Source organism: Macaca mulatta, chromosome 9 (genome assembly GCF_049350105.2).
Source record: "Macaca mulatta isolate MMU2019108-1 chromosome 9, T2T-MMU8v2.0, whole genome shotgun sequence".
NCBI lineage: Eukaryota > Metazoa > Chordata > Mammalia > Primates > Cercopithecidae > Macaca > Macaca mulatta.
Window position 1 is genome coordinate 28,472,121 of NC_133414.1, and position 25,081 is coordinate 28,497,201.

Consider the following 25,081-nt stretch of genomic DNA (forward strand, 5'->3'; position numbering starts at 1 on the left):
AGCTAGAATCATTATCTTCATTTTTTCATTCATTCCTTACACTGTGACATGTAAACTCAAGTTCAGACTCTTTAGAAAAGCAGTCGTTTTCCCAGTTCTGGCTCCGTATTTCCACTGTATCTTCCTCATACCCTGTGTTTTGGCCTCAGCAGACAATTGGCTAGTCTCTAAATGCTGTGTATTTTCTTGCTTCTGTGCTTATGTTTATGCTAGTTCTTTTTTTTTTTTTGGGAGACAGAGTTTCGCTCTCGTTGCCCAGGCTAGAGCGCAATGGTGTGATCTCAGCTCACCGCAACCTCCACCTCCCAGGTTCCAGCGATTCTCCTGACTCAGCCTCCTGAGTAGCTGAGATTACAGGCATGCACCACCACACCTGACTAATTTTGTATTTTTATTAGAGACAGGGTTTCTCCATGCTGGTTAGGCCGGTCTCAAACTCCTGACCTCAAGTGGTCCGCCTGGCTCGGCCTCCCAAAGTGCTGGGATCATAGGTGTGAGCCACTGTGCCTGGCCTTATGCTGGCTCCTTTTTAAGTGCTTTTCTTCCACCCTTTTCTGCTATTCTCCACCTGTCTTATTCATGTATTACGATTCATCTTAGCTCCCCTTCAGACCTTCCCTAATCTTTCAGACCCATCTCATTGAATTGGTTACTTTATATGTTCCTGAGATTTTTGCTTTTCCTTCTACAGTACTCAGTCATGATCAGTTGTTGAAACGAAAACACCAATCCATGTATTTAATCAGTATTTGCTTAGCACCCACCCTCTTCGTGTCTAAGAACTGGACAACAATGGAGAACAAAACAAGCATGCCCTCATAGCCAGTGAAATGATAGGAAAAATCATGTTACCGACTTGCTTTGTCAATTTCCCTCAGTTTTCTTAAAGAAAGCAGTTAAGGCAGGAATTTATAATGTATTAATGATTTTATTAAGTAATCTTTGAAAGAAATATGCCTTTTTTCTTGTAGCAGTTCTGAGAATTGATCCCAGTGTTACTGACTATTCAGTTTAGTGTTCCAACTTTATTTTTATTTATTTATTTGTTTGTTTGTTTATTTATTTATTTATTATTATTTTTTTTTTTTTTGGAGACAGAAGTCTTGCTCTGTCGCCCCAGGCTGGAGTGCAGTGGCGCGATCTCGGCTTACTGCAAGCTCCACGTCCTGGGTTCACGCCATTCTCCAGCCTCAGCCTCCCGAGTAGCTGGGACTACAGGCACCTGCCACCATGCCAGGCTAATTTTTTGTATTTTTAGTAGAGACCGGGTTTCACCGTGGTCTCGATCTCCTGACCTTGTAATCCGTCCGCCTCGACCTCCTAAAGTGTGGGATTACAGGCGTGAGCCACCGCACCTGGCCTTTAATTTTTTTTAGTGTTCCAACTTTAATAGTTCTGTTTCTGTACAGATTACCTTGAAACTTGAAGTTCTAACCATTCCAGCTTAAGATTTTTTTTCATAGGCAAACTTCTGACATTATTCCTCTTTCTGATTCTATTCCCATCTATCAAAGAATCAGAAGTTAAAAAAAAAAAAATTAGGTAGTTACTCCATGCCCAGGTCCTAGTTATCTGTGGGCTTATGAAGAATGTAACTATCTTTTGACTTTGTTATCAGAACAGTGGAACAGAATTTTTTTTCTATTAATATGCAGGGCAGTCTGGGAGCATTTGTTTAATTTTTTTTCCTTCTCTAAAGAGATTGTGATACTTCTGCCATTTAATACCAAGATAAGCAATTCTATCTTGAAGATTTTTTTAAAACTGTCTTAACTATTTTTTGTACGTGGTTTCCTGATAGCAGTGCAAGTCCACATGACATCTATATGTGTTCTCTCTGTTCGTATTTTTATGATGGTAACTTTGAAACCTGAGATCACTCTGTATTTTTTTTTTTTTTTTTTTTTTTGAGACAGAGTCTCACTCTGTCGCCCAGGCTGGAGTGCAATGGCACGATCTCGGCTCACTGCAATCCCCGCCTCCCAGGTTCACACCATTCTCCTGCCTCAGACTCCCGAGTAACGGACCACAGGCACCCGCCACCATGCCTGGCTAATTTTTTTTTGTATTTTCAGTAGAGACGGTTTCACCATGTTAGCCAGGATGGTCTTGATCTCCTGACCTCGTGATCCACCTGCCTCAGCCTCCCAAAGTGCTAGGATTACAGGCATGAGCCACCCCACCCGGCAGAGATCACTCTGTAATTTTAAAAAAAAGGCAGGGAGCTGTGACTCATACCTGTAATCCCAGCACTTTGACAGGGGTATTGCTTGAGGCTCATTTTAGGCCGACCTGGGCAACATAGTGAGACCTTGTCTCTACAAAAACATAAAGTAGCCAGATGTAGTGATGCGTGCCTGTAGTCCCAGCTACTTGGGAGGCTGAGGTGGGAGGATAACTTGAGCCTGGGAAATCAAGGCTGCAGTAAGCCTTGATCATGCCACTGCACTCAGCCTGGGTAAGAGACGGAGACTCTGTCTCAGAATAAAATAACATATCATTTTTATTTTATCTATTACAGGTTGTTAAAAAAGCAGACATGATCAACAAAAATATGACTCATCAGGTCCAAGCTGAGAGAGATGCACTGGCACTAAGCAAAAGCCCATTCATTGTCCATTTGTATTATTCACTGCAGTCTGCAAACAATGTCTACTTGGTGAGTAAATAATTTTTACTTTGTTTCTTTATCCATTCAGCAGTCAGTGGACCCAGTGATTTAAGAGAACCATGTCTAGATTCAGAGTACTTGCATTTGAATTCTGGCTGCACTCACTACCTTGGCAAATTTACCTGTTATATTAGTTAGAGTTCTCCAAAGAAAAAGAACCAATAGGATATATGCATATGTGTTGTGGGAAGTCAGGGACCCCGAACGGAGGCACCCGCTAAAGCCGCAGCAGAAGAACATAAATTTTGAAGTTTTCATGGACATTTATTAGTTCCCCAAATTAATACTTTTATAATTTCTTATACCTGTCTTTACTGTAATCTCTGAACATAAATTGTGAAGATTTCATGGACACTTATCACTTCCCCAATGAATATCCTTGTAATTTCCTATGCCTGCCTTTACTTTAATCTCTTAATCTCGTCTTCTTCTTTCTAAGTTAAGGAGGATGAATGTCGCCTCAGTACCCTGTGATTGTGTCAACTGCACAAATTGTTTGTAGAGCGTGTGTGTTTGAGTATGAAATCTGGGCATCTTAAAAAAAGAACAGGATAACAGCCATGTTCGGGGAACAAGAGAGGTAACTTTGAACTGGGAACAAGAGTGGTAACTTTGAACTGGCCGCCGGTGAGCGGACGGAACAGAGCTACATTCCTCCTCTTTCATAAGCAAATAGGAGAAATATCTCTGATTTCTTTTTCTCAGCAAGGAACATCCCTGAGAAAGAGAATGCGCCCTGAAGGTAGGCCTATAGACGGCCCCTTTTTAAGGCATCGCCCCTTTCTAAGGCATCCCGTCTTTTATGGTCAAAGGGCCGAGGGGATGAAATAAGCCCAGGTCTCCTATAGTGCTCCTAGGCTTATTAGGATGAGAAAATTCCCACCTAATAAATTGTGGTCAGACAGATTATCTGCTCTCAAACCCTGTTTCCTGATAAGATGTTATCAATGACAAGGCGTGCCCGAAACTTCATTAGCAATTTTAATTTCACCTCATCTGGTGGTCCTGTGATCTCGCCCTGCCTCCATTTGCTTTGTGATATTTTATTACCTTGTGAAGTATGTGATCTCTGTGACCCACACCCTATTCCTGCACTCCCTCCCCTTTTGAAAATCGCTAATAAAAACTTGCTGGATCCTGCCGACATGTGATATCTCCCCTGGACACCCAGTTTTAAATTTCTCTCTCTTGTGCTCTTTCCCTTTATTTCTCAACCCAGCCGAGACACTTAGGAAATAGAAAAGAACCCATGGTAAACATCGTGAGCGGGTTCTCCCGATACATACGGTGTGTGTGTATGTGTACGTATATATACACAGAGACACAGGCCAGGGGCCGTGGCTCACACCTGTAATTCAAGCACTTCGAGATGCTGAGACGGGAGGATCACTTGAAGCCAAGAGTTCAAGACCAACTTGGGGATGAGACTCCATCTCTACAAAAAAATTAAAATAAAAATTAGCTGGGCATGGTGGTGTGCAGCTAGCTAATAGAGATACCATTGCACATAACTGCACCCCAACCTGAGATAGAGTCTCCCTCTGTTGCCCAGGCTGGACTGCAGTGGCGCAATCTTGGCCACCCTGTGCCTCATGGGTTCAAGCAATTCTCGTGCCTCAACCTCCCAAGTAGCTGAGATTAAAGGCATGTGTCACCAGGCCCAGCTTAATTTTTTATATTTTAGTAGAGACGGGGTTTCGCTATTTCGAGAATAGCCAGGCTATTCTCGAACTCCTGGCCTCAAGTGATCTGCCCATCTTGGCCTCCCAGAAGTGCTGAGATTATAGGCGTGAGCCATTGTGCCCAGCCTAAACAATTTAATTTTTAATTAAAAACTATATGGCAACATGAATAAACCTAGTATTAATGTATTACAAGTAATAGCAAGAAAAGGTAGTTTTGTTACAGAGCCATGCCAAATATTGTAACTGTAATGCCCAAATACTAGATTTTTAAAGTAATCATATTGTTTTTATTTCACAATGTTAAATTCTTTTTTGATAGGTAATGGAATATCTCATTGGGGGAGATGTCAAGTCTCTCCTACATATATATGGTTATTTTGATGAAGAGATGGCTGTGAAATATATTTCTGAAGTAGCACTGGCTCTAGACTACCTTCACAGACATGGAATCATCCACAGGTAAAGACCAACTTTTCTCCAAATTATTACTTAAAAATTCAAGTAATCAAATTATATATTTGAGTCTCAAATATTCACGGTAACCACTTGCACTTACTTCCAGGTTATCTAAAGTTTACTAGTGACTTGTATTCGTTTAGAAATTAACTCTTCTTTCATCTCCCTGTGTTTTTAAAAATATATTGCTTTGAACATGAGTATAGCATGTATTTATTTATTTTTGTATTTATTTACATTTTTATTTATCTTTTTCTTTGTTGAGACAGGGTCTCACTTTGTCACCCAGGTTGTGGAGTGCAGTGGCTTGATCTTGGCTCACTACAGCCTCGACCTCTGGGACTCAAGCAATCCCCCTGCCTTAGCCTCCCAAGTGTCTGGGACCAGAGGCATGTGCCATTACTCCTGACTTTGTGTGTGTGTGTTTAGAGACAAGGTTCCCAGGCTGCTGTTTAACTCCTGGGCTCAAGGGATCCTCCCACCTCAGCCTCCCAAAATGCTACAATTACAGGCATGAGCTACCACGCCCCACTAAGTATGGCATTTTATGTGAAGAGTATTGAATCCTTTCTGCTGCTCTGCATTATACAGAAGTGCTGTATTTTGTAGTCCAACTGATTTACAATGTTTTTCTCTATGCAAAGAAAGTCAGATTAAGTGACTTATTAAATCTCAATCGTACCTTCCTTTAAGAAGGTAAATGTAGGCCAGGTGCAGTGGCTCATGCCTATAATCCCAGCACTTTGGGAGGCTGAGGTGGGTGGATCACCTGAGGTCGGGAGTTCGAGACCGGCCTGGACAACATGGTGAAACCTTTTCTCTACTAAAAATACAAAAATTAGCCAAGTGTGGTGGTGGATGCCTGTAATCCCAGCTACTTGGGAGCCTGAGACAGGAGAATTGCTTGAATCCGGGAGGTGGAGGTTGCAGTTAGCTGAGATTGTGCCATTGCACTCCAGCCTGGGTGACAAGAGTGAAACTCCATCAAAAAAAAAAAAAAAAAAAAAAAGAAGGTAAATGGTAAATATAAATTTGAACTGGCTTGAGATTGATTTTATCTAATAAGGTTTCTTTATTTTAATGGAATATCTAACCAATGATACCAAAAATAATCTAGTATTAATTTATCTTTTTTGTCGATTCTGATAAACGGTACAAAAGATGTTTTGCTTTTAAGAGATGTTTTCTGTACTCTTCAAAGCCATCAGTGACATCTTCATTTTGGAGGAAATAAATAGGGCTTGCCTCCTTTGTAACTTTCTTTCTGGAAATTCTAACATTAAAACTAGCCCTTTTTTGGTTATCTACTATTTGCCTTTTATGTGTGCAGGGACTTGAAACCGGACAATATGCTTATTTCTAATGAGGGTCATATTAAACTGACGGATTTCGGCCTTTCAAAAGTTACTTTGAATAGAGGTAAGAAAAATATCGAGTAAGTACCTTTTTAAAACATCCAACAGGCCAGGCATGGTGGCTCATGCCTGTAATCTCAGCACTTTGGGAGGCCGAGGCAGGCAGATCACCTGAGGTCAGGAGTTGGAGACCAGCCTAGCCAACGTGGCAAAACCCCATCTCTACTACAAGTACAAAAATTAGCTTGGCGTGGTGGCACGCGCCTGTAGTCCCAGCTACTTAGTAGGCTGAGGCAGGAGAATTGCTTGAAACTGGGAGGCGGAGCTTGCAGTGAGCCAAGATCGTGACACTGCACTCTAGCCTGGGGGGACAGAGTGAGACTCCATCTCAAAAAAAAAAAATACTGTATTCTCTATTAGAAAGGGTACATGGATGGGAAAGTATTAATAATGAAAATAACCAGAAATTGGACTTATAAACTCTGGAATTATAACTATTAGTATTTGAAAATATATGCAGATCTACAGTTTTTCATGTGGAAGTACAAAGTTCAACAGTTATGAACACCTAAAACTTTTTACTAAGTTTAATAAAATCTGATCTGTGCTGATGTAGGGGTATTTATGGTCTTTCGTTTGTTTGTTTTGAGATGGGGGTTTTTGCTGTTTCCCAGGCTGGAGTTCAATGGCGTGATCTCGGCTCACTGCAACATCTACCTCCCAGGTTCAAGCAGTTCTCCTGCCTCAGCCTTCTGAGCAGCTGGGATTATAGGCACCCACCACCACGCCCAGCTAATTTTTTTCTTTTAGTAGAGACGAAGTTTCACCACATTGGGCAGGCTGGTCTCAAACCCCTGACCTCAGATGGTTCACCTGCCTCAGCCTCCCAAAGTGCTAGGATTACAGGCATGAACCACCGTGCCTGGCCAGGGGTATTTATAGTCTGTTGATCCCAGTTCATGTGATTAGTCATATGATTTGCCACTAGGGATATTTCATAATATGCAGTATATTTACCGCATTACTTTTCTAAAATCAACATTTTTTAATTGTGATTTCAAAGAAATCTGACTTTGAAATCTGATTCTAAGGATTTCAGATAAGCTATTGGAAAATATCACAAAGGACAAAAAATTTGCATTAAGATAAAATTGTTGATAAATTTAAGTCACTTTGTATATCATAAGGGTCTAATTTTAATAAAACTTTTTTTGTAAAATATCGTATATGTGTATTATTATTATTCTTATCACTTCATCAATGTGAGGCATAAATGAAATTTGTTGTTAAAACTTTCAGTATACTTTCATTTATTTATTTTATTATTATTATTATTATTTTTTGAGATGGAGTCGTGCTCTGTTGCCCGGGCTGGAATGCTAGAGTACAGTGGCACGATCTCGGCTTACTGCAAGCTCTCCCTCCTGAGATCACGCCATTCTCCTGCCTCAGGCTCCAAGTAGCTGGGACAACAGGGACCCGCCACCATGCCTGGCTAATTTTTTTATTTTTAGTAGAGATGGGGTTTCACCGTGTTAGCCAGGATGGTCTCGATCTCCTGACCTCATAATCCACCCACCCCAGCCTCCCAAAGTGTTGGGATTACAGGCGTGAGCCACCGCGCCTGGCCTATTCATTCATTAATTTATTTATTTTGAGACAGAGTCTTGCTCTATCACCCAGGCTGGAGGACAGTGGCGTGATCTCGGCTCACTACAACCTTTGCCTCCCGGGCTCAAGTGATGCTCTTGCCTCAGCCTTCCGAGTAGTTAGGACTGCAGGCATGAGCCACCACACCCAGCTAATTTTAAAAAGTCATGTATCATATAAGTACATTAGAGTTCTTGGATTATTTTTTGTTTGTTTGTTTAAGAGACAGGGTCTCACTGTATTACCCAGGCTAGAGTGCAGTGATGTGATCATAGCTCACTATAGCCTCGAACTCCTGGGCAAAGCAGTTCTTCCACCTCGGCCTCCCCAGTAGCTGGGGCTACACAGGTGCTTGCTGTAATACCCAGCTAGTTTTTAAATTGTAGAGATAGGTCTCACTCTATCACTCTATCTTGTTGCCCAAGCTGGTTTCAAACTCCTGGGCTCATGGGATCCTCTCCATTTGGCTTCCCAAAGTGCTAGGATTACAGGTGTGAGCCACCACGCCTGGATAAGAACATTAGACTTCTCTTACCATTTTTTATATCTAAGTGGAATAGTATAGTATTATGTGTCATTGTTGAATTCTTTTAAAATACTATGCACTGAAACATGCTAACAATCTGGGTCAGTTTCTATCTTGACCTAGGCTTAAACATATTAGCTAACATGAGGGGCCCAAAATTAATATTGATTCCATACCATCTCCTTATTTATTTATTTAGTTTTTGAGATAGAGTTTTGCTCTGTCGCCCTGGTTGGAGTGCAGAAGCGTAATTTCAGCTCACTGCAACCTCCGCCTCCCGGGTTTAAGTGATTCTCCTGCCTCAGCTTCCTGAGTAGCTGAGATTACAGGTGCCCACTACTACGACCAGCTAATTTTTGTATTTTTAGTAGAGACAGGGTTTTACCATGTTGGCCAGGCTGGTCTCGAACGCCTGACCTCAAGTGATCCATCTGCCTCAGCCTCCCAAGGTGCTGGCATAACAGGCGTGAGCCACCGCGCCCGGCCACCGTCTCCTTTTTTAACATTTGGTTTACAAAAAATTTATTGTTGCCATATATATAACATTCATTTTTAGTCAATAGGAGGTAAAGGTTTTTAATTAATTTATATATTTTTCTTTGCATATATAGATATTAATATGATGGATATCCTTACAACACCATCAATGGCGAAACCTAGACAAGATTATTCAAGAACCCCAGGACAAGTGTTATCGCTCATCAGCTCGTTGGGATTTGTACGTACTTGAAAAGAAAATTTGAACATGACGTGCCCTTTCATGATCACCACTTAAAATTTAAAATTACCTTTAAAAAATATATCAAGGCCGGGCGTGGTGGCTCATGCCTATAATCCCAGCACTTTGGGAGGCCGAGGTGGGCAGATCACAAGGTCAGGAGATTGAGACCATCCTGGCTAACACGGTGAAACCCCATCTCTACTAAAAATACCAAAAAAATTAGCCGGGCGCGGTTGCGGGCACCTGTAGTCCCAAGCTAAGTCGGGAGGCTGAGGCAGGAGAATGGCGTGAACCCAGGAGGTGGAGCTTTCAGTGAGCCAAGATGGGGCTACTGCACTCCAGCCTGGGCGAGAGTGTGAGACTCCGTCTCAAAAAAAAAAAAAAAGATCAAAATAGATTTAAATATCAAGCAATTGGATTTACTTTAGCAGTTTGTCTGCATACGTGGTATAACAGTCTATATACTTAGGTGGTGTTTTGGGGAAGGTAAACCTGTTTTTATTTTTCTCTTTTTAATAGAACACACCAATTGCAGAAAAAAATCACGACTCTGCAAACATCCTTTCAGCCTGTCTATCTGAAACATCACAGCTTTCTGAAGGACTCGTATGCCCTATGTCTATAGATCAAAAGGACACTACTTCTTATTCTAGCAAGTTACTAAAATCATGTGAGTATAAAATAAAAAGTAGGCCAGCCATGGAGGCTTACACCTATAATGCTACCACATTGGGAGGCTGAGGCAGGATTTCTTTCTTTTTGAGATGGAGTCTCACTCTGTTGCCCAGGCTGGAGTGTAGTGGCGTGATCTCAGCAGCTCACTGCAAGCCAAGAGTTCAAGACCAGCCTGAGCAACAAAGTGAGACTTCATCTCTACAAAAATTAGCCGGGCATGTTGGCGCACACTTGTGGTCCCAGCTACATTGGAGGCTGAGGCAGGAGGATCACTTGAGCCCAGGAGGTTGAGGCTGCAGTGAGCCATAATAGCACCATTGCACTCCACCCTTGGTGACAGCATGATACCCTACCTTAAAAAAACAAAAAACTGCTCCAAAATTCAAAACATTTTGAGTACCAACATGACACCCAGCATTTTGGGAGACCAAGGCGGGCAGATCACTTAAGGTCAGGAGTTCGAGACCCGCCTGGCCAACATGGTAAAACCCTGTCTTTACTAAAAATACAAAAATTAGCTGGTCATGGTGGTGGGCACCTGTGCTACTCAGGAGGCTGAGGCAGGAGAATCGCTTAAACACAGAAGGCAGAGGTTGCAGTGAGCTGAGATCGTGCCATTGTACCCCAGCCTGGGTGACAGTGAGACTATCTCAAAACCAACAAACAAACAAGCAATTTACCATTATTTGTTTGCTTTATCCAGTAGTATTTTTTAAAAATCCCTTATAAGTGTGTATAATTCACATTTGTAAGTGCATAAACCTCAGTGTTACAATAAATACAAGTTGAATTAAATACAAGTGTTAAATACAAGTTGAACTGAGTAAATTTAGTCATATTCTAACCTTATAGCACATCTGGATATACCACATCAATAATGTTCCTTTGTCAGGAATGGGTTCAAATTGGATGATAGATACTCCAAATTGATTTGCTCCTAGTTATACATTAATTTGGTGGCTCACATCTGTAATCACAGCACTTTGGGAGGCTGAGGCGAGAGGATCACTTGAACCCAGGAGTTTGAGACCAGCCTGGGCAATATAGTGAGACCGCCATCTCTAAAAAAAATTTAAAGCATTAGCCAGATTTGGTGGTCCTCACCACTCAGGAGGCTGAGATGAGACTATTGCTTGAGCCCAGGAGGTCAAGGCTGCAGTGAGGGTAGTCATACCACTGCACTCTAGCCTGGATGACAGAGGGAGATCCGGCCGTGAATCAGTCAATAAATCCACCATTCCCTTGTTCTTATTCTTTACTGTATGAATGTTAAGGGGATTTTGTTTGGTTCTAACTTTCACAGCAGTACTTATATCTAAACATAGTGGGATATGTTTAGATATATTAATAGTATGTGTATCTAAACATAATGGGAAGCATGCCAGCTGTTCTTTTGGACTAGATAGTGTTTACAAAGAAATAGTTCTGATATGTAATTCTTACTATGTAATTCTTAATACTTTGCTTAATTATCTGTAAAGATTCAGGTTCAGTAAGGAACTAAGAAAGCTGTAACATAGAATTCAGTATTGTCTCTTCTCTGTAGGTCTTGAAACAGTTGCCTCCAACCCAGGAATGCCTGTGAAGTGTCTGACTTCTAATCTACTCCAGTCTAGGAAAAGGCTGGCCACATCCAGTGCCAGTAGTCAATCCCACACCTTCATATCCAGTGTGGAATCAGAATGCCACAGCAGTCCCAAATGGGAAAAAGATTGCCAGGTTTGAGGGACATTTATCTTAATGAAAACCAATTATGTATGTCAAATGAATGATAGAAACATACCTTTTCATATAAATTCCATAAAGAAACGAAATTGTTACATGAATGGCAGTCATGGTATTAATCAGAAATTCATTTTCCTGCACACTCTGTCAAATTCTTTTGAAATATTTCATTTCTCATTCAATTGTGACATTGTTCTTGCTTGATTATATAATGAGATCCCTGCAGTAAATTGATAGTAAATGCTTGGCTTCTGTATGTCTAGGTGGACCTCACTTGTTTTTAAAAGTCCTTCCCATGATACAGACATTGGCTTGTTGGTTTTGTTTTATTTTGTTTTTAACCTATATCATTTTAAAACTCATACTACCTCCTTCTATACTATTTCCTGCCAGTTTCTTGTTTAATGGAATGGTAACTCTTCTGGATCAGAAATAACTTTTAGACCAGAAAGGTAATGTGGGTGTGCCCTTAAAGTATCTATTCTGAGGATATTGCTTGCCAAATGAATGGATTTACTTAAAGTTACTTTACTTAACTTACGTATTGTTTTTGCCTTTTTAAACAGTTATTAGAGCTAATAGATATTAAAGGTGATAGGAACTAAAATTTAAAATCATAATAAGGTTTCCTTCATAGAGTACTAATAAAATAATGATAGATTAGGATAACACTAATATCCAAAGAATAAACCTTATATTTGTTAAGATAATTTTGATTCTATTTGCTGCTTATTCTCAGCAATAGAATTTTATTATTATTGGATATTTGTATTTTATAAGCAAGATCAAATTAACTTTTAACTAAGCCAGAATTTCTTAATCTTTTTTCCTTCTCTCGTTATAAAGTAAGGTAGTATATTCTGCAAGATAAACAGATTTCCATTCCTAGTACTATTATTGCACTCCTTTCCTATTGAAGAAAACATATTGTTTACTATTTCAAATTACATGCGGCTTTACCATCTTCCTCCCACTTCTGCATCCCTGAGGGATGCAATGGTGGGATTATAGTGGTGCTTCTCAAGTTATGATTAGAGGAATGATAAGGCACCCTCTGAAAAACCTTATACTGATCCCCACATGCATCATTTTCTGTGCTTGCAGATCAGTGAGATATAATTCAAGAATATCCTTTTTTAGGCCAGACGTGGTGGCTCATGCCTGTAATCCCAGCACTCTGGGAGGCCAAGGCGTGTATATCACCTAGGTCAGGAGTTTGCGACCAGCCTGGCCAACATGGCAAAACCCTGTCTCTACTAAAAATACAAATATCAGCTGGGCGTGGTGGCAGGTGCCTGTAATCCCAGCTACTCAGGAGGCTGAGGCAGGAGAATTGCTTGAACCCGGGAGGCAGAGGTTGCAGTGAGCGGAGATCATGACTCCAGACTGGGCAACAAGAGCAAGACTCCATCTTCAAAAAAAAAAAAAAATCCTTTTTGCTTGTGACCAAGTGCTCATTATTATTACTAAGTTAATGATAGTTAATAAAGTTTACTATTTATACATCAAAAATAAGCACTATTAGAGTTTACTTAAGACTCACTCTACTTGACTAATCTTGTAAAAATCTTGATCACCAAGCACCAATTTGCAATATTATGTATAAAGCTGAGTACCCACAGATAGATAGTTGGAATTCAGAAAAAAACATATCATTATTAATGCATTATCAGTTCATCTTGACAATGGATTTTAATTTCTGCTCTTTGGGGTTTGTAATTATTAATTACTATTAATGTCACTTCATCCTTAGCTTGGTTTTTAATACTTATATGAAGTGATATATAGTTACATTAACAATATTTTAGGTCTATAATTTTTCATTGACTAAATTTCAAGCCCTGTGTATTTTGCAGTTTGAAACAGAATCATCCAGACCAGGTGTGGTAGCTTAGGCCTATAATCTCAGCACTTTGGGAGGCCTAGGCAGGTGGATCACCTGAGGTCAGGAGTTTGAGACTAGCCTGGCCAACATACTGAAACCCCATCTCCATTAAAAAAAAAAAAAATGCAAAAATTAGCCGGGCATGGTGGTGTACCCCTGTAATCCCAGCTACTTGGGAGGCTGAGGTGGGAGAATTACTTGAACCCAGGAGGTGGAGGCTGCAGTGAGCTGAGATCACACCACTGCACTTCAGCCTGGGTGACAGAGCAAGACACTGTTTCAAAAAAAAACAAACAAAAAAAACCCAGAATCATCCATATACCTATTGCAAAATAGATATGTACATAATGCAGCCTTACCCCCAAGTATGCCTGAATATGTTGCCTGTTAATTTGTCCTGTTTAAGTAACCTGTGATATACTATCAAAATAAGTATTATAGAATAATTTATTTAAATTTTAGACCATTTCATTCAGAATAATGTATATAAGCTTATAATTGTTTATATTGCTTTTTAATTCTCTGTTGTTTATTTTTTCCATTCAAAAGTGGGAACAGGTAGCATAATAGTTTATGGGGTCGTTTATCCTACCTTAGTGGACCACAGTTAAAAGGTCAAAGAATATCAGCTTTATATAACTAAAACGAATATTTTTTTCCCTCTTAGGAAAATGACGAAGCATTGGGCCCAACAATGATGAGTTGGAATGCAGTTGAAAAGTTATGCGCAAAATCTCCAAATGCCATTGAGACAAAGGGTTTCAATAAAAAGGATCTTGAGTTAGCTCTTTCTCCCATTCATAACAGCAGTGCCCTTCCCACCACTGGACGCTCTTGTGTAAACCTTGCTAAAAATTGCTTATCTGGGGAAGTTTCTTGGGAAGCAGTAGAACTGGATGTAAATAATATAAATATGGACACTGACACAAGACAGTCAGGTTTCCATCAGTCACGTCAGTGGGCTGTGGATTCTGGTGGGATATCTGAAGAGCACCTTGGGAAAAGAAGTTTAAAAAGAAACTTTGATTTGGTTGACTCCAGTCCTTGTAAAAAAATCATACAGAATAAAAAAACTTGTGTAGAGTATAAGCATAACGAAATGATAGATTGTTATACAAATCAAAATACAGGCTTAACAGTTGAAGTTCAGGACCTGAAGCTATCAGTGCACAAAAGTCAACAAAATGACTGTGCTAATAAGGAGAACATTGTCAATTCTTTTACTAATAAACAACAAACACCAGAAAAATTACCAATACCAATGATAGCAAAAAACCTTATGTGTGAACTGGATGAAGATTGTGAAAAGAATAGTAAGAGGGACTACTTAAGTTCTAGTTTTCTATGTTCTGATGATGATAGAGCTTCCAAAAATATTTCTATGAACTCTGATTCATCTTTTCCTGGAATTTCTATAATGGAAAGTCCATTAGAAAGTCAGCCCTTAGATGCAGATAGAAGCATGAAAGAATCCTCTTTTGAAGAATCAAATATTGAAGATCCACTTATTGTATCACCAAATTGCCAAGAAAAGACCTCACCAAAAGGTGACGAGAACCCTGCTGTACAAGAGAATAACCAAAAAATGTTAGCTCCTCCTTTGGAGGTGCTGAAAACGTTAGCCTCTAAAAGAAATGCTGTAGCTTTTCGAAGTTTTAACAGTCATATTAATGCATCCAATAACTCAGAACCATCCAAAATGAACATGACTTCTTTAGATGCAATGGACATTTCGTGTGCCTACAGTGGTTCATATCCCATGGCTGTAACCCCTACTCAAAAAAGAAGATCCTGTATGCCGTATCAGGTATATTTATAACTTTCTAACACTTTGTTTTTTGGATTTTAGAAAAACTATGAAGACAGACATTTGCCTCTAAGCTAGACTGTGCGGTATTAATCACATAGTTTTGTTCTTATTGAGAATCTATGGGCTGTTGTAAGTTTTTACCCAGAAAGGTAAAGCTGGTAGAAATCATGTTTATTATTTTTAGTTGTAATGCCTCCTTCCATTTGTGTAGTTTTATGTACTTTTCTAAGAAAATACAATCACATATTTTCACTTGATCCCTACAGTACTATGAGATGCAAAATTACTATTATTATTATCATTTTTGAGACAGAGTCTCGTTCTTTTGCCCAGGCTGGAGTGCAGTAGTGTGATCTTGGCTCATTGCAGACTTCACTCCCCAGGTTCAAGCGATTCTCCTGCCTCAGCCTAATCCCGAGTAGCTGGAATTACAGGGGCCTACCACCACACCTGGCTAATTTTTGTATTTAGAATAGAGACGGCATTTCACCATGTTGCCCAGGCTGATCTCAAACTCCTGACCTCAAGCAATCCGCCCACCTCGGCCTCCTAAAGTGCTGGGATTACATGTGTGAGCCACCGCACCCGGCCAGAGATACAAAATTAAAGTCCACTCTACCTTACTGCCTTCCAAGGACATATTTAGATGATCTCTTTTCTTAACAGAATAAAAGTTGAAAAATATACGTTTCTTTTTTTTTTGTGAGACGGAGTCTCGCTCTGTCGCCCAGGCTGGAGTGCAGTGGCATGATCTCGGCTCACTGCAACCTCTGCCCCTCCAGGTTTAAGCAGTTGTCTGCCTCAGCCTCCTAAGTAGCTGGGATTACAGGTGCCCGCCACCATGCTCAGCTAATTTTTTGTATTTTTAGTAGAGACAGGGTTTCACCATCTTGGCCAGGCTGGTCTTGAACTCCTGACGTCATGATCCACCTGCCTCGACCTCCCAAAGTGCTGGAATTACAGGCGTGAGCCACCGCGCCCGGCCTCAGTGGCTCTTCTTAAGCTTGTATTATCCATGCTATCAGTCTTCTTGCATATTTTTTCATTGAACGTTTTTCTTGCAGACTTTTTTACTGTTTCTTATCCAGATCTTATTGGAATAATCAATGTCATCTAAGCTTTTGAACTTCACTAGATAAAAGGACGTTTTAATAATTATAACTAATGCATTCATTTTCAAAACATCAAAAATTTGACTACATCTCTTATGCTTAGTAGCCTATAAGCTAGTTATTTGGCTTGTGTGTTTTACCGTTTCCTATTCAGTGTAAAAGGAATTAAGATATTTGTTATCTCTTAAACACTTTTTGAATTAGCAGACCCCAAATCAGATCAAGTCGGGAACTCCGTACCGAACTCCGAAGAGTGTGAGAAGAGGGGCAGCCCCCGTTGATGATGGGCGAATTCTAGGAACCCCAGACTACCTTGCACCCGAGCTGTTACTAGGCAGGGCCCATGGTAAGGCTTGCATGTCTTGAGTTTTTGAAGTGTTATCTGTCACTACATTATCTTTCAAGGTTAAATTTTTAAAAATTTCTTCAGTACTTACATTACCTAAAGTAAAAGAAAATGAGCTCATCCAGTACTCTCATATTTATATGGCATTTATCATAGGAAAATAAAATAACAGTGGCCATGGCTATCCCACTCTCTGAATGTAAAAGACCAGACGCTAGAGTACATGCAGTCATTTGTCCTTTGCCTTCTGGTTCAGTCTCAATGTTCCAGAAAAGCCACACCTGCCACCCTTGATATTATCTTACCTCTTTTTTTTTGTTTTTTGTTTTTTATTTTTTATTTTTGAGACAGAGTTTCTCTTTTGTCACCCAGGCTGGAGTGCAATGGCGCGATCTCGGCTCACTGCAATCTCTGCCTCCCAAGTTCAGGTGATTCTCTGTCCTCAGCCTCCTGAGTAGGTAGGATTATAGTTGTCCACCACCATGCCCGGCTAATTTTTGTATTTTTAGTAGAGACAGTTTCGCCATGTTGGCCAGACTAATCTTGAACTCCTGACCTCAGGTGATCCGCCTGCCTTGGCCTCCCAAAGTGCTGGGATTACAGGCATGAGCCACCGCACCCTGCCTGTCTTACCTCTTAATGCTTCTTCAGGTTGGATGGAGTTTGGGCTCGGTACTACAATGTTGGGTCTAAATTTCTGTTCTGAATAGGCTTCTGCAGAAGCCTATTCCTGTTTAGAACTTACTCTCACTTATATCCTTACCAGAAGAGTCAAACCAGAAATGAACCATCATCCTTCAAAACAGAACATAAGAATAAAAAGATAGGGCCGGGCACGGTGGCTCACACCTTTAATCCTAGCACATTGGGAGTCTGAGGCGGGTGGATCCCTTGAGGCCAGGAGTTCAAGACCAAGCTGGCCAACATGGTGAAACCTCACCTCTACTAAAAACACAACTAGCTGGGCATGGTGGTGCATGCCTGTAATCCCAGCTATTTGGGAGGCTGAGGCATAAGAATTGCTTGAACCTGGGAGGCCAACGTTGCAATAAGCCAAGATCGCGCCACTACACTCCAGCCTGGGCGACAAAGCAAGACTCTGTCTCAAATTAAAAAAAAAGAATAAAAAGATGACATTTTCACCTATATTCTTTTCTTCCCTTTCTCTCTTTGAAAATGGTTCCCTTCTTACATTCTGAAATGAACTGTATTCATTTTCCTAGGGACGCTGTAGCACAAACTGGGTGTCTCAAACCAATAAAACTTCACTGTTTCACAGTTCTAGAAGCTAGAGGTCCAAAATCAGGTGTCCACAGGGCTATTCTCCCCCTGAAACCTGTAGGGAAATCCTTCTTTGCCTCTTCCTGGCTTCTGGTGGTTCGCTGGCAATCCTCACTGGTGTTCCTTGACTTGAAGATGCCTCATTGCAGTTCTCCCTCTTTCTGTGATGGTGTTCTCCCTGTGTCTCTATCATCACAGGGCTGGCTTCTTAGAAGGACGCCAGTCATTAGGAGCCCATCTTACTCCAGTATGACCTCATCTTAACCTAGTTAATCATATTTGCAAAAACCCATTTCCAAATAAGGTCATTCTTAGGTGCTGGGGGTTAGGACTTCAACATACCTTTTTTGGGAGGGACACAGTTCAGCCCATTACATGAAACCCTTCTACATGTTGATGTTACTTAATTCCCTTTTCTTTGAGCTCTTTTCATGATCATCTGTTTCATCCTCCCCACCCCACCTCTCACACCCTTTCTTCTGTTTTTATTTCCTTGCCGACTTTTATCCTCAGCCTGAAAATAAATTTCCACTCTTGTCTTCCCCTCACTGCCTAACTTCTCAAAGGTTTCCTCTTTCTTTGATTATTTTGCTCTGGCAATTTGATCATCATCTCACTATTTAACTGAAAATTATTTTATTTATTATTTATTTATTTAGAGATGGAGTTTAGCTCTTGTTGCCCACGCTGGAGTGCAGTGGCACAATCTCAGCTCACCACAACCTCCGTCTCCCAGGTTCAAATGATTCTCCTGCCTCAGCCTCCCGAGTAGCTGGGATTATAGGCATGTGCCACCACCATGCCCGGCTAATTTTGTATTTTTAGTAGAGATGGGGTTTCTCCATGTTGGTCAGGCTGGTCTTGAACTCCTGACCTCAGGTGATCCGCCTGCCTCAGCCTTCCAAAGTGCTGGGATTACAGGCGTGAGCCACCGCGCCCTGCCTAACTGAAACTTCTTAATGGGCACCAGCGATTTCCTTATTGTCAAATCCAGTCGTCTCTTCTCATTCCCCTGACCTCTGTTCCTGCTCTTCAGTTCCTTCCTTACCTCTTCTAAATTTAGTTCGAGATTCTGCCCTTACGCTTTTTGCCCTACACGTGCTCCCTGTTCATCTCATCACTCCCATGACTTCAATTGTCACCTCCATGTTGATGATTCCCAAATCTCTGTCTCTAATCCTGACCTTCTTTAGGCAGCAGACACACAGCCAATCTGGCTATTCAGTATTCTACTGGTCTTTCAAATGTTGGATATCAAAAGTGGACTTGTGGGGCCTGGTGCTGTGGCCCCACAGCACTTTGGGAGGCCAAGGTGGGTGGATCACTTCAGGACAGGAGTTCAAGACCAGCCTGGCCAACATGGTAAAACCCCGTCTCTACTGAAAATACAAAAATTAGCCAGGCATGGTGGTGTGCGTCTGTAATGCCAGCTACTCAGGAGGCTGAGACAGGAAAATCGCTTGAACCTGGGAGGCGGAGGTTGCAGTGAGCCAAGACCATGCCACTGCACTCCAGACTGGGTGACAGAGCAAGACTCCATCTCAAAAAAAAGAAAGAAAAAGAAAAAACTGGGCTTATTATCCAGCTAGCTCTTCCTCTGTTCCCTACCTCAGTTTCATCAGCTTCATGGTGACACAATCTTTGTTCCTACATTCCAGCATTTAAATCCAGCCAATTAGATCTCTGCAGCGTTTCACCTCTCATTTTCTTCTCTGCCACTGTTCTCTTTAAGAACTCATCTTTCTCTTTTATTATTTTAGTGCCCTTCTATCTGGTCTCTTCAACTTCATCTTATTATCAATAATCATTGCCACCAGATTTTTCTTCCCAAACCATCACATGGCTCATTCTATTTCCCTTCTCAGAAAACTACAGTGGCTGCCTCTTAGCTGCTAAGTAAAATCCAAATTGATCATGGCATTTCAGGTTATAGCTCTCATACCAGCCTTGTCTCTCTATATGCCTTATGTCTCTTTATATGCCTTATGTTCCCATTCCATTTCTTAAATACATTTAATTTTCAGGTCTTCCTTATTTTGCTTGTGTATTTAAGCTTATTTGAGCAAAGCCAGTTTCCTAGTATCTTCCAGTCAAATTCTTCTCATTTCATCATTTCAAATGTTACCTCTTCCATAAAGCATCCCTTGATCAACTACTGGGAATTATTCACTTCTGTTACCTTATGAGAAACTGTTTAAAATATGACATTCTTCCTGTGTTGTAATTAATTGTTAATTTATCTCCACTACAAAAGCTTAAGAAAACTTGAGGAGACTGTGAGTTTTCTTTCTTTCCTTTTTTTTTTTTTTTTTTGAGACAGAGTCTTACTTTGTCGCCCAGGCTAGAGTGCAGTGGCGCAGTCTCGGCTCACTGCAACTCCCGCCTCCTGGGTTCAAGCAATTGTCTGCCTCAGCCTCCCAAGTAGCTTACAGGCACCCGCCCCAATGCTTGGCTAATTTTTGTATTTTTAGTAGAGACAGGGTTTCACCATCATGGCCAGGCTGGTCTTGAACTCCTTACCTCATGATCCACCCAAAGTGCTCAGCCTCCCAAAGTGCTGGGATTACAGGCATGAGCCACTGCACCCAGCCAAGAGTGTGAGTTTTCTACCGTCTGCACAGCACTCCTGAATTCCTTGGAAGCACTCAGTAACTGATATTACTAATCTCTATAATATTGGAAATAGACACATTTAATGTTCCTCTTTCTCTCTTAGCCAAAGCAAATAAATTCCTGTGAGCACTGATTTTTATATAGTGCCTCTTTTGCTCTGTCACAGATTTGCTAGCCCATTTTCTGTATTATAATTTGCATTATCTCTAAGGACAGAATGTGAAAGTAAGCTTCAAACATAAAGATGTATTTTATAGCATCTTGCCACTGTTTTAGTGAGACATCTAGCTCCCTCAGCTAAACAACATGCTGAGACCCAACCATGACCTTCCTGATGCCCCTCCATCTTGCCTCTCAGCAGAGATGAGCCAGGGACTCTGTCCTGAGTTTTCCATAACTTTATGTGCACCTTTTTGTTTCAGCTTAGTGTGTTAAAATTCTCTGTATTGTCTCTCCCAGAGTAGGCTGGTTTCTCTTTGGGAAAAGAGATTTTCCTTAATCCTCTTTGTATCTTTTATATCTGGCACAATACCTGGTACCCAGTTCAGTGAATGAAGAGGGAAGGGACTCTAATAATTTTAATGCAATGTACCTAACTACTGTTTTCTTACATGCAGGATTTCTGACTTCTGGTGAGTGAGCTTCTCTATAAAGTAATGTGGCAAAGCACATTAAACTGAACAGTCAAAGTATAACTAGATCACATTGCATAAAAAATTATTTTTCCTTTTAGCTCACTTGTGAAATACAAAAATGAACTGTCTTCTGTCTTCTCAGCAGCGAGACATCCAGAGAGGTAGTTCTTCTCTGTGAAAAGAAATGTAGGCCTGACGCATTTTTCATTAACTTCTAAAGGTAGCACAGAGTGAAGATAAAGTCTTTTTTATTACAACAGAAGAAATAGTATTGATACAAATATTAAAAATGGCTGGCACTGTGGCTTACATCTATAATGCTAACACTTTGGGAGGCTGAGTCAGGTAGGTCACCTGAGGTTAGGAGTTCGAGACCAGCCTGCCCAACATGGTGAAACCCTGTCTCCACTTAAAAAAAGACAAAAATTAGCTGGATGTGGTGGCTCATGCCTGTAATCCTAGCTACTCAAGAGGCTGAGGCAGGAGAATCACTTGCACCCGGGTGGCGGAGGTTGCAGTGAGCTGAGACTGCACCACTGCGCTCCAGCCTGGGTGACAGAGCGAGACTCCATCTCAAAAAAAAAAAAATTAACAATTACAGAAGGGCTCTAATTTTCCAAATCTTTTATTATCATTAGAAAATAAAAAAGTGTAACAATATCAACATATCCTATAAACTAAAGGAGTGAGTTTTGAATTAGAAAGCCAGCAATGTAAAACAAGTCTGTTCTTTTTCTGTGGCTAATAACGTATAATTGCAAAGTTTTATTCCACTATGTGATCTTCTTAGACTTTGACTTAAGTATATGGGTATGTGTGGCATATCCATGCAGAAATCATGTATTTTTTTTTTTTTTTAACACAAGTATATTTTAGCTGAGCTGGTAAAAGGGGCCTAATTTCTAACCTAATAAGTAAAATAAGTACATTTTTTTTTCCTAATTCCCCCTACTTTTCTGTTATTTGGTTACATTATCTAATCTGTTGGGATAATGCTTTCTCAGCGCTGCTTGAAAGGCCTACTAACTGAGGTGGTTTGTATGTTTTTATAGTATTATAGAAATAGAAGCCTATAGAATATTTGCATTTTGTGTTCCTTTAAGGGAAGATGGGATTATATGGCTTGCAGTTAAAATGGCACTCTAAATGCATGCAGCTATTTTTCCTAAGATCAGATTCCACAATGCTTTCCTAGTTGTCTTCAAATGGAATGGTGGCAGTTTTTTAACCACAATAAAGAATTTTGTGAAGTTGTCTTTAAAGAGTAACTTTCAGGCAAATTTAGCACTAGACAAGGATCCCTATTCTTAATTTATATTGAAGTTATCCATTTTTCAACTAAAATTAACCTTTTCTTAGGAAACACTTTATTCATAGAACTAAAGTATAAACTAGTTTATGGTTTATCAGATCATATTTTAAATGACTGTTAAAAACCTCTCTGTGGCCGGGCGCGGTGGCTCACGCCTGTAATCCCAGCACTTTGGGAGACTGAGGCAGACAGATCACGAGGTCAGGAGATTGAGACCATCCTGGCTAACATGGTGAAACCTCGTCTCTACTGAAAAAACAGAAAAGAATTAGCTGGGTGTGGCGGTGGGCGCCTGTAGTCCCAGCGACTCGGGAGGCTGAGGCAGGAGAATGGCATGAACCCAGGAGGCAGAACTTGCAGTGAGCTGAGATCGCACCACTGCACTGCAGCCTGGGCGACAGAGTGAGACTCCTTCTCAAAAAACAAACAACAACAAAAAACTTTGTATGTAAATGTTGCGTCCAATGAATATTTTATTTAGAAATCAATTTTACCTATTTCTTAAGACATCTCCTACTTATATCTTGAAACCGTAGTTTAAGTGAATACTCTTTGCTAAACTAATTTGTCCCTCTGTGTTCCTAAAAGGAATAAAGCCCCATTAAACTACTCTGTAAGTAAGGCCTTCCCTAGTTACCAGGCTTTCTTTCAATTACTATAAATGTTGCTGCCTTATCTCATACCTTGTGCAGGATACAGAATAATCATGTAAATGTTTACATTTCCTGATATGAAATTGAGTAGTAGTCTGCCTATTTTAGAGAATAATTTTAGGATTTAGGATACATAACATATCCAGAATGTCAGAAATTATTAATAAATGAAAAAAATGGCTTTATCTTTTCTTTAATCAGCTGTGGTAATTGGTAATCTAAACTTCTTGGAAAATAAAGAGGAAAGCAGTTATCACATTGCCCAAGTGAAAGCAATGTGGGTTTTTGCACTTTTGATAATGCCAAAATGTGCACATATTAATGTTGCAGATAGTGACTGTCTGGGGCTGACGGTGTGGGCAATAAAGGAATTGACCAAGACAGTCGTAGGTAAAGAAAGGTAGGTTTATTAGAGGAAGTAGGAAAACACATTGTAAGGATGCAATGAGCAAGTCACCGAGAGGGGAGCTGATTCCAAGGAGACAAAGGCTTGCTAGAGATGTTATAGGATGGTGCTTGTGCTAGAGAAGGCTGTGTGCTATACTGATAATGCCAAGGTTGCAGTAAGCTAACTCACATTTTTCTTTTCTTTTTTTTTTTTTTTTTTGAGACAGTCTTACTCTGTCGCCCAGGCTGGAGTGCAGTGGCGTGGCGTGATCGAGGCTCGCAACCTCTGCCTCCCAGGTTCAGGCAATTCTCGTGCCTCAGTCTCCTTAGTAGCTGGGATTACAGGCATGTGCCACCACACCTGGCTAATTTTTCTATTTTTAGTACACACAGCCACCATGTTGGCTGGGCTGGTCTTGGATTCCTGACCTCAGGTGATCCACCCTCCCCGGCCACCCAAAGTGCTGGGATTACAGGCATGAGCCACCGCACCCAGCTCTACCTTGCATTTTTCTATCAGTCAAGGGTCTGGTGATAGCTGGACACAGGACAATTGTGAGTTATTTGTATAGGAGGGCTGTACATCTTGGACCATGAAGAAAGGCAGACTTGCAGCTTATCGGCTTTTTCTTTTTGCTTCCTCCAGTCCGACCAGCCTAACTCCTTTTCCCTAATTAGGACTCCACAATTAATATTTCTGTTCATCACATATTTGTAGAGAATGCTTGCCACTTTAGCTGTTTCCTCTTCAATTACAGGTCCTGCGGTAGACTGGTGGGCACTTGGAGTTTGCTTGTTTGAATTTCTAACAGGAATTCCCCCTTTCAATGATGAAACACCACAACAAGTATTTCAGAATATTCTGAAAAGAGGTGATTCTTTTTCTCCTATTAAGATAGTCATTTACTGGCTGGGCATAGTGGCTCATGCCTGTAATCCCAGCACTTTGGGAGGCCAAGGTGGGTGGATCTCCTGAGGTCAGGATTTCAAGACAAGCCTGGCCAACATGGTAAAACCCCATCTCTACTAAAAAAATACAGAAAATTAGCTGGGCGTGTTGGCGGGTACCGTAATCCCAGCTACTCGGAAGGCTGAAGCAGGAGAATCACTTGAACCTGGGAGGTGGAGGTTGCAGTAAGCTGAGATCGCGCTATTGCACTCCAGCCTGGGTGACAAGAGTGAAATTCCATCTCAGGAAAAAAAAAAAAAAGTAGTTATTTATCTCTGGGTATTATTATTTTGAGCAGTGATTAACAAGTTTATTTGTATATGTGTAATTTTAGATATCCCTTGGCCAGAAGGTGAAGAAAAGTTATCTGATAACGCTCAAAGTGCAGTAGAAATACTTTTAACCATTGATGATACAAAGAGAGCTGGGATGAAAGGTACAGTTTTGTGTTAATACACTGTTTTACCATTGATTTGTTCCAGATGGTGAATATTTATAAAAATAGCAAGTTCCGGCTGGGCGCGGTGGCTCACACCTGTAATCCCAGCACTTTGGGAGGCTGAGGCAGGCAGATCACGAGGTCAGGAGATCGAGACCATCCTGGCTAACATGGGGAAACCCCGTTTCTACTAAA

General features: G+C 40.7%; 1 protein-coding gene across 13 annotated transcripts in view; it reads left to right on the forward strand.

The window, feature by feature from the left end:
• The window catches only part of MASTL (microtubule associated serine/threonine kinase like), a 33,908-nt gene that overhangs the window by 3,984 nt on the left and 4,843 nt on the right, over positions 1–25,081 (forward strand). For 4 of the 13 annotated variants that reach the window (XM_077946059.1, XM_001104617.5, XM_077946058.1 and 1 more), the window contains exons 2-11: positions 2,522–2,659; positions 4,676–4,815; positions 6,143–6,231; positions 8,955–9,061; positions 9,584–9,734; positions 11,286–11,458; positions 14,017–15,156; positions 16,476–16,617; positions 24,257–24,370; positions 24,782–24,883. In XM_077946059.1, the coding sequence (XP_077802185.1) occupies positions 2,540–2,659; positions 4,676–4,815; positions 6,143–6,231; positions 8,955–9,061; positions 9,584–9,734; positions 11,286–11,458; positions 14,017–15,156; positions 16,476–16,617; positions 24,257–24,370; positions 24,782–24,883 (2,278 nt within the window). In that variant the 5' untranslated portion in view covers positions 2,522–2,539. The remainder of the gene's footprint in view (positions 1–2,521; positions 2,660–4,675; positions 4,816–6,142; positions 6,232–8,954; positions 9,062–9,583; positions 9,735–11,285; positions 11,459–14,016; positions 15,157–16,475; positions 16,618–24,256; positions 24,371–24,781; positions 24,884–25,081) is intronic. The other 9 variants (XM_077946061.1, XM_077946060.1, XM_077946057.1 and 6 more) reach the window with 4 other exon arrangements.